An 8288-nucleotide genomic window follows, 5' to 3' on the forward strand; every position below is an offset into this window, starting at 1 on the left:
CTGTCTCCTCTGTAGATTGTAAGCTCCCTGCAGGCAGAGGAGGGTGCACAAATTCGAGGTTGTATCACCAGGGCCTAAGACAGTGCCTGATACATCTTTGGGACTCAATAAATATTTGCTGATTGGGTTAAAACAAGGAAGCATATTAGCACAGAACCCAAGTGAGAGGAAGCAGTGTCAGATGCCCTATAGAGATTAACAAAATTGGGTTCTAGTCATCGGCTGCTAGTTTACTAAATGACTTTAGGGAAGTCACTTCACCCATCTGGAGATTGAAACTGAAGTAAATATAAGGTCCTTTCCAAATTCTAATTGACATCTCTTATCTACTGCTAATATATCACTGAATTGGTGAGTGCACATACATGGAATTTGTGCTTAAGTAAGAATGACTTTTTTTCTTATTTTCTTTAAAAATTGGTGCTTTGAAAAAAAAAAAATTGGTGCTTTGACGGGAATTCCCTGGCCGTCCAGTGGGTTAGGACTCAGTGCTTTCACTGCTGGGGCCCGGGTTTAATCCCTGGTTGGGGAACTAAGATCTGCACCCCCCCAAAAAAAATTGGTGCTTTGAAAACTATTTGTAATGCCTTCAACAGAGGTTACATGAAAAGTGTCTGTTTTGATACTTTTACTTTTAAATTTCATGAGGACGCGAAAGCTATTCATTGACTTGAACTTACCAAAACATTTTCACAATCTGTGGGGATCTCATAACAATCCAAGGTGACTTGCAGGGCAGTTAGCTATCAACAGTCTCATTTTGTAAATGTGGAAACTGAGGCTTATACTTACATTCTCATCCCTTTACAGGGATGGTCCAGGGGTTCATCAAGAGGCTAGCACTGCACACAGTAAAGTCGACAAAGCTGCCCTGGTTCATATCTTAACTCTGCAGCCCTAGGAATCTGTTTCCACTACTATAAAATGGTAACAATGCCAGTACTTAACTTCATAATATTGTCGTGAGCGTTAAATAAGTATGGAAATCAATAAATACGAGTTGTTATTACGATGTCATGCAGCCCTGTAAAGAGTTCTACAAAAGCCCACTGAGCAACGTGGGGACACTGCCTGGGCAGGACTTTTCTCACAGCACACCTGAGTTCCCAGGGGCAGAAGCTGCCCCCACTCCTTCCTGCTCGGGTACCTTCGGCATCGCTGCCCTTTCCTCTACAGCGCTGAGGCCTGCGGGCTAGCCCTGCGTGGGTCAGGATCTCTCCAACTCCACCCCCTAAGTAGGGGCGTGGCCTCACATGCAGGGGGCGGAGCCAGGGCGAGAACTGGGGCGTCGAACTCCCCTTCCCAGTCTGGAGCCGCCCAATCCGGGAGGGTAGGTCACGTGATCATCCAGCGGTTTCACCCTCCCCTATGCCGGTACCATCTCTGCCAGTCCCGGGGGAGATGTCTTGTGCCTTTTGGGGAGGCAAAGCATCTGTTTTGGTCCGTTTTGTGTGGAAATAGTATGGAGTAATATCTTTGATGTGACAGGGCCAATATTTGCCCCTTAGGTGGTATTTTCCCTTCCGGGCTCCCCCCACTAAGTAGTTGGTCTCGCCCAGCCGGGCCCTGGGCGCGGCGGCGACGGCCGCGTCACTGGCGGGCGGGATCCCTCCGCTCTAGGGAGAGCAGAGCTGGACGGTGAGTTGCGGTGACTGAGGAAATCCATCCGCGTCGCCGCCGCTGCCGCCTCCGCCGCGGAGGAAGACAGGACCTCCCGCGCTCCTCTAGCGACCCTTCGCAGAGTCCCACCGCCACAGGTACCTCCGCTGATAAAAGGAGTCCTCATTCCCCCCCTAAGCCCCAAATTCCCAGGGGGGAACCTCTCTTCTGTCTGTCTCCCCGGTCTGGCCTCTCGGGAGCGGACGTAACTCTCCAGACCTCCCCTCCCTTTTTCTGGCCCCGTCGCTCCCAAACCCGGAAGGGAAACCGGGGGACCCTCGCCTCCAATAACGCACGCTCTCGCTGCACCATCGGGGTTATTTTGCCTGACCCCAGATCCCAGGCCAGCCCCACCTACCTCTTGTTCCTTGAGAAGTTGGGGGTCTAAATTCGGGGCTTCCTCTAGGCCCCGCCCCGCCCCCTTTCCCCACCTCTACCACCCCCTTGCCTGCCCCTGGGTAGCACCCCTCGTGTCCTCCCATTTCGCACCCCCGCCGGCATTCGCCTTGCAAAACTCCAGAATCCTCACTGAGGCAGGCAGGGCCGCGAGGCTACCCTTCTCCTCGTCTCCACCTCGATTTGGGGTCTGCCCGTGTTTTCTGGCCACATTACCCTAGACCGGACACCTCGGCACCCTATTCCCCTTAGTAGTCCTAACCCCACGCTTAGCTCCCAGGCGGCCCCCACCCCACCCCACCCCCCGCCTAGCTTTCATTTGGGCAAAATGGAGGTCGTGGGGGCCGGAGGACCAGGCCCACTGCGCTTCGCAGCGCGGCACCGGCCCGCGCCTTCCAGCTGCCAGATCCGGGGACCCTCCCTTGTCCCTTCCCCTTCTCCCCACTAGACCTGCGGAGGTGGTTGCACCCCCATTTCTCCGTGGTACCCCCGGCTGCTGTATGCCCAGAACCCGGGCCCACCTAGGGGGCCCTGGCGAGTGATGGGGATTGAGGTCTGGGAGCGTCGCCCCCGCCCCCAGCGGCTTCCTCCCGGCCTGCTTCCTTCTGCCCCGGGCGTCTGGCGTTGCCGCCCCGCCTGGGCTGCCGGCAGCTGGAAGGAAGGGGCTTTGTCCGGAGCTGGGGAAGTGGGGTGGGGGGCTTTGTCCCCTCCCTTTTTTGGAGGGGCGTCCTCGGGCGCGGGTGTAGAAAAGCTGAACAGAGGGGAAATGTCAGTGGGGAAGAGGAACGCCCAGGGTACGGGGGAAGTGGGAGCAGGATGGGGGACGCCTGGGTGGGCAGAGTGCAGTGTGCATGGCCAGATCACACAGGTGTCTAAAGGGGAGGGGGGGGGGCAGGACTCCGGGCCCTGGAGCGGAGCCAGCCAGGCCCCTGGGGCCCCGGCGCGGAGCCCGCGGGCTGGGCTCTTTGGGGAGCCGGGCCGCCTGGGGCCGCCCGCTCGCCCGCCCGCCGGCGCCTGGGAGAGAGCAGCTCCGCGCCTCTGGGCCCGGGACCTCTCTTTGGAGTCCTAATTACTCGAGAGCGGCTCCCACGGGCTTTCTGCGGGCGCGCCGGAGCGGGCGGCCTAGCCGCTGGAGGGAGCAGCGGCTTGGGGCTGGCTACCTCGCCACCCTCGCCTCCACCCGCCGCGGGCGGCTAATGGGGCGCAGCCGGCCCAGGGATAATCCGGGGTGAGCCGTCCCGAACCTATTAGTGCCCAATCGGCTTTTCCCAAATCCTGTAAACAGCCACCCTGGCTGGTTCTGGAGAGGGGCGGGAGGCTGGGTCGGGCGGGGGCGGTGGGGCCGGGGGTGGGGTCATCCACCCTACAGGTCTCAGCCGTGGATGCGGTTGCCTCGGCAACCGGGCTAGGGTGGGGGCACTTCACCAATGAGGTGCTCTCAGTCCGGGTGACGGTTGCCTAGGCAACCCCACGAACAGCCCAGCTTTCCCCTCTGGTCTCCCCCACCCCCAGTCGAAGCTGGGGATGTGTGTGTGGAGGGTGTGCGGTGTATGGGGGTGAATTTAAAGAGGCACCGTCCCTTATAAAATTAGGTGCTAGGGAGGGCGGTGTCTCTGCGGGCCGGGGAGGACGCCCGGTCTGTTTTCGAAGGGACTCTCCCCGCCCCTTCCCGCACCCCAGTTCCTGCCGCGGGTGTCCCGCCCGGGCTGCTGTCCGAGGGAGGAGTTTCCCCTGCGCTTCCTCTTGTGCTTCCCGCTCCGTTTCCGGGGGGCGGGAGGAAGATTGGGGAAGTCAGCTGTTCCCCGGCTACGTCTCTCCCGTGCCAGAGGCCCGTGCTCTGTCCGGGGGACCGCGGCCACCGCTGGCGCCCCCTCCCCCTCCGACCTGTACTTACCCCTTCCGGGCCGCGCGTCAACCCCGCCTTTCCCCCTTCTTCCCCGGCGGCATTGGGCCTGACGTCAGCCCTGCATCCCCCAGGCCTCGGGCCAGCGGCGAGGAGCTGCCTCCCCCAGCCCCCGTCCCGCGGCCCCCAGCCGCCCCCAACCCCGCCCCACGGGCCCGGCGCCATGAGTGAGCTGGAGCAACTGAGACAGGAGGCTGAGCAGCTCCGGAACCAGATCCGGGTGAGGGCCTAGCTGCCGGGCTGCGGCGGCTGAGCGGGCAGGGCCGGGTGGCTTGTGTGCACCGGGCCAGGGGAGGGGTTTGTGTGTGGGTGGTGGTGGGGTACCCTAATATACTCCTGTCTCATCCTCTCCATTCTCCTGTTTCCTGTTCTCTTTCCTCTCCTCCTTGTCTTATCTTCGTGTCTCTCTATGAATGGCTCTGCCGTCTCTTATAGGATGCCCGAAAAGCATGTGGGGATTCAACACTGACCCAGGTGAGATGAATCCAGGGCTGGACTTGGGTTTAGGGAAGGAGCACGGGTTGGAAGCATACTTCTCAGAGGGCCCTGCCGCCTGAACCTTCCTGAGCCCATTCTGCCTCCACCTCCAGATCACAGCTGGGCTGGACCCAGTGGGGAGAATCCAAATGAGGACACGGAGGACCCTCCGTGGGCACCTGGCAAAAATCTACGCCATGCACTGGGGGACAGACTCAAGGTGGGTGCGGCTGGGGCTGTGTGCTGAGCTGTCGTGTTTGCCTTGGGCTGAGTTTATGGCAGGCAGGGTGGGCAGGGGTAACCTTGCACGTCTGGTGCCAGAAACAGGATGCCCGTGTTGCCAAGTCTGTTTGGGAAGCCCATGACTCCCAGACATCCCCAGGGGATGGGAAACAGGGCCATACCGACAGGAACTTCTCAGCTGCTGCTGGGAGTTGTCTCGCACCAGATGGGAGAGGGGGAAGGGTGTCCTGCCTCCAGAGGGGGCTTCCCACCCTGACCCCTCTGCGTCTCCATCCACTCTCCGACAGGCTGCTGGTCAGTGCCTCCCAGGACGGGAAGCTCATCATCTGGGACAGCTACACCACCAACAAGGTAGAGGTGGCACCTGAGGCCGGATGGGGCTGGGCTGCAGGCCCTGGCTGGCTCTGACCCTGGGCACTGCCCCTCGTCCACAGGTCCATGCCATCCCGCTGCGCTCCTCCTGGGTCATGACCTGTGCCTACGCGCCCTCAGGAAACTTTGTGGCCTGTGGGGGATTGGACAACATCTGCTCCATCTACAGCCTCAAGACCCGTGAGGGCAATGTCAGGGTCAGCCGGGAGCTGCCTGGCCACACTGGTGAGAGGCGCCTGGCAAGCCACAGGCACTGTTGCGGGGTGAGGGGCTGTGCTGCCCTCCCTTAAAGACCCGGCTGACCAGCCCCTTTCCCCAGGGTACCTGTCATGCTGCCGCTTCCTGGATGACAACCAAATCATCACCAGCTCTGGGGACACCACCTGGTGAGGCCCTGCCAGGGCTAGGCAGTCGGGACTCACCTACACTTCCTGCCGGGGGAGGGAGCACCGCCTCAGTGCTCAGGCGGTAGTCCCCACCCTGCGCGAGCACCGGCAGAACCCTTGTTCTGAACACTCAGCCTTTTGCTCCGGTGGCAGGAAGGAGGGGGAAGTGGGGAACCCCTTCTCACCTGGGACAGGAGCAGGCTTCTGGCACCCAGTGGCTCCCGGTGCCCCTTGTGTGGAGGCTTCACTGGGCCTGGGCTCACAGGGTGGAGGGGTAGGGGAGAGGGAGTCTGTCCTGCACCCGTCTCTGATCCATTCCTTCTTCCTGTCACCCCTCCAGTGCCCTGTGGGACATTGAGACGGGCCAGCAGACGGTGGGTTTTGCTGGACACAGTGGGGATGTGATGTCCCTGTCACTGGCCCCCGATGGCCGCACCTTTGTGTCAGGGGCCTGTGATGCCTCCATCAAGCTGTGGGACGTGCGGGATTCGATGTGCCGACAGACCTTCATCGGCCACGAATCCGACATCAATGCCGTGGCTGTAAGTTCTGGGGCGAGCTGGGCTGGCCCATCTTGGCCAGGCTCCAGGCCCTGCCCTGCACCCTCATCCCACTCTGGTCTCGTGTCCTGCAGTTCTTCCCCAACGGCTATGCCTTCACCACGGGCTCTGACGACGCCACGTGCCGCCTCTTTGACCTGCGGGCCGACCAGGAGCTCCTCATGTACTCCCATGACAACATCATCTGTGGCATCACCTCTGTTGCCTTCTCGCGCAGCGGCAGGCTGTTGCTCGCTGGCTACGACGACTTCAACTGCAACATCTGGGATGCCATGAAGGGCGACCGTGCAGGTGAGAGCTGGGAGCTGAGCAGGCGGTGGGCGGGGACAGGGAAACGAGGCTGGAGTTCTGACGTCCCGCTCCGTCCCAGGTGTCCTCGCAGGCCACGACAACCGAGTGAGCTGCCTTGGGGTCACTGACGATGGCATGGCTGTGGCCACAGGCTCCTGGGACTCCTTCCTCAAGATCTGGAACTAACAGCCCCGACCCCAGCTGGGCCCAGGCTAGGAGGGGCCCTGCCCATGCCCACACTACAGGTCGGGAGCTCTGGGGCTGGGTGCACACCAAGCCTCCCTCCTCGGGCCACGGGGCCTCGGGTCCCTGCTCCCCTACCCAGGTTTGGTTCCTCCCGGGGCCCCCACTGTGGAGATTTAAGATGGGAATAGAATGGGGGAAGAGGAGGGGCAGAAAGCCCTCATCCTTTTGCTGCCCTGGGGTCAGGGCCTCATCCCTCTGGAGGGCCAGAGGCAGGAGGTGGAAACTCCAGGGGCTGGCTTTTTTAAAACTGGTTTTATTTTAATTTTTATTATATTTTCAGTTTTTCCATAAAGGAACCAATTCCAACTCTGTACCTGGTCTCTACCCTTGCTTGTGTCTTCCTCGCTCTAGGTATCTGTCCCCAGCGGCAGACCGGCTGGGGGGATGTGGGGCTCCAAGTAGTGGGGTGGGGACTACCACTCCTCCTCAGCCGGAAGCGGAGTCACAGGTGGGAGGACCTTCTCTGGCCCGCAGGTCACAGGTGTTCCACACACACAGCCCTCCCATTTCTAGTCTGGCCTGGTTAGGCTGGCCGACCACAGCCACCCCTTGCCTGTGGCTCTTTCAGTTCCCAGCTCTTTCGAGCTGTGCCTCTCGTTCCCAACATCCCCTTACCCCAAGAAACAACTCAGACGCAGGAGGGGAGAACACACACCAAGTTTTATTGGGGGGAAGCGGAGTATTTACAGAGGCAGGTAGACGAGAAGGGAGTCACACAGGTTGGGGAGATGGTGGGTACAAGGCAGACAAGGATACAGAATGACCCCTGCACCCACCCTAATCCCAGGAAGGGCGGGGGAGCAGCCGGGGCCCAGGAAGACGGGCTGGGAAAGGACAGCAAGGGGCCTGAGTCCCTGGGCTGGGGGGCTCAGGGGCTTGTAAACATTGACCACTCTCAGAAGGGGATGGGGGTGGGAGAGGGCTCCCCCTACACTTCCTCACAGGGTTAAGGCCTCTCCAGGCTCAAGGACCCCCTAAATTCAAAGTCTCTTTAGCTGGGGGGGAGGGGAAGGAAGAGCCGGGGAAGAGTGTCATCCCCCCTCCCCCTGCATTGGCTGCGGCAGGGGTGGGGGCAGTTACATTCAGTCACAACAGTACTCCCCCAACACCTCTAATGCCACCAAATACTGGCTCGAGGAAAGGGGGAGCTGGGGGGCCAGCAGCAGCAAGACATTTCCCCCTGGCCCATCACCCCCTTATTGCTTTAGAGAGAATATTGTCTTTTCACGGACGCTAACACTGTTGAAACCAGGGAGAAGCAGGTGGAGGGGGCCCCTCCACCCCCGAGGCCAGCTTTATCCCCCAACACTGACCCAGTTGCCACTTTGGTGCAAAAAAAAAAAAAAAAAAAAAAAGTTAAAAAAATCATCTCTCTGGGGATAGATGGGGAAAGAAAACTGGGGCCACTCCCCATTTCCCCAGGGCAGGAAGGATAAATACATTCATGGAGGGGAGGCAGTGGCAGAATCTTGCCCTAATACTGCGCTCTGAGCAATGAGGTCCACGGGAGAAGTTAAATGAGAAATCCAAAAGATACAACAAACTTAAAAAAAAAAAAAAAAAAAAAAAACAACCCAAATGGAGACAAACCCAGGTAGGTGATTGGGAATAAGTTGGTGAAGGGCAGCCTACCCCCGACCCAGGAGAGATAGACACTCCCATTCTTGACACCCCACCCTACCCAACATTTAAAAACATGAGGGGAGCAGGGAGGGGAGAGGCCGCTTGCTCCTCTCCCATTTGGTCAATGGAGGG

General features: G+C 59.7%; 1 protein-coding gene across 1 annotated transcript; it reads left to right on the forward strand.

Moving 5' to 3' along the window:
• Positions 1 to 1595: 1595 nt before the first annotated feature.
• Positions 1596 to 6846, forward strand: GNB2 (G protein subunit beta 2). The gene is made up of 10 exons (XM_022587953.2): positions 1596 to 1757; positions 4033 to 4178; positions 4394 to 4432; positions 4549 to 4655; positions 4966 to 5029; positions 5113 to 5275; positions 5370 to 5436; positions 5777 to 5978; positions 6071 to 6287; positions 6367 to 6846. The coding sequence occupies exons 2-10, from the start codon at positions 4122 to 4124 to the stop codon at positions 6471 to 6473; spliced, it is 1023 nt and encodes a 340-aa protein (XP_022443661.1). The 5' UTR covers positions 1596 to 1757; positions 4033 to 4121; the 3' UTR covers positions 6474 to 6846.
• The last annotated feature ends 1442 nt before the right edge of the window (positions 6847 to 8288 follow it).

The sequence above is a fragment of the Delphinapterus leucas genome, chromosome 15, assembly GCF_059928025.1.
Source record: "Delphinapterus leucas isolate spDelLeu-1000000601 "Yukka" chromosome 15, BTC_Dleu_Yukka2, whole genome shotgun sequence".
In the NCBI taxonomy this organism is placed as follows: Eukaryota; Metazoa; Chordata; class Mammalia; order Artiodactyla; family Monodontidae; genus Delphinapterus; species Delphinapterus leucas.

Bases quoted from the DNA above. Each gene is read 5' to 3' on its own strand.
- GNB2 (XM_022587953.2), top strand. From the start codon at position 4,122: ATGAGTGAGCTGGAGCAACTGAGACAGGAGGCTGAGCAGCTCCGGAAC. The intron at 4,179-4,393 runs GTGAGGGCCTAG...CGTCTCTTATAG, and splicing joins AGCTCCGGAACCAGATCCGG to GATGCCCGAAAAGCATGTGG. The intron at 4,433-4,548 runs GTGAGATGAATC...CTCCACCTCCAG, and splicing joins GGGATTCAACACTGACCCAG to ATCACAGCTGGGCTGGACCC.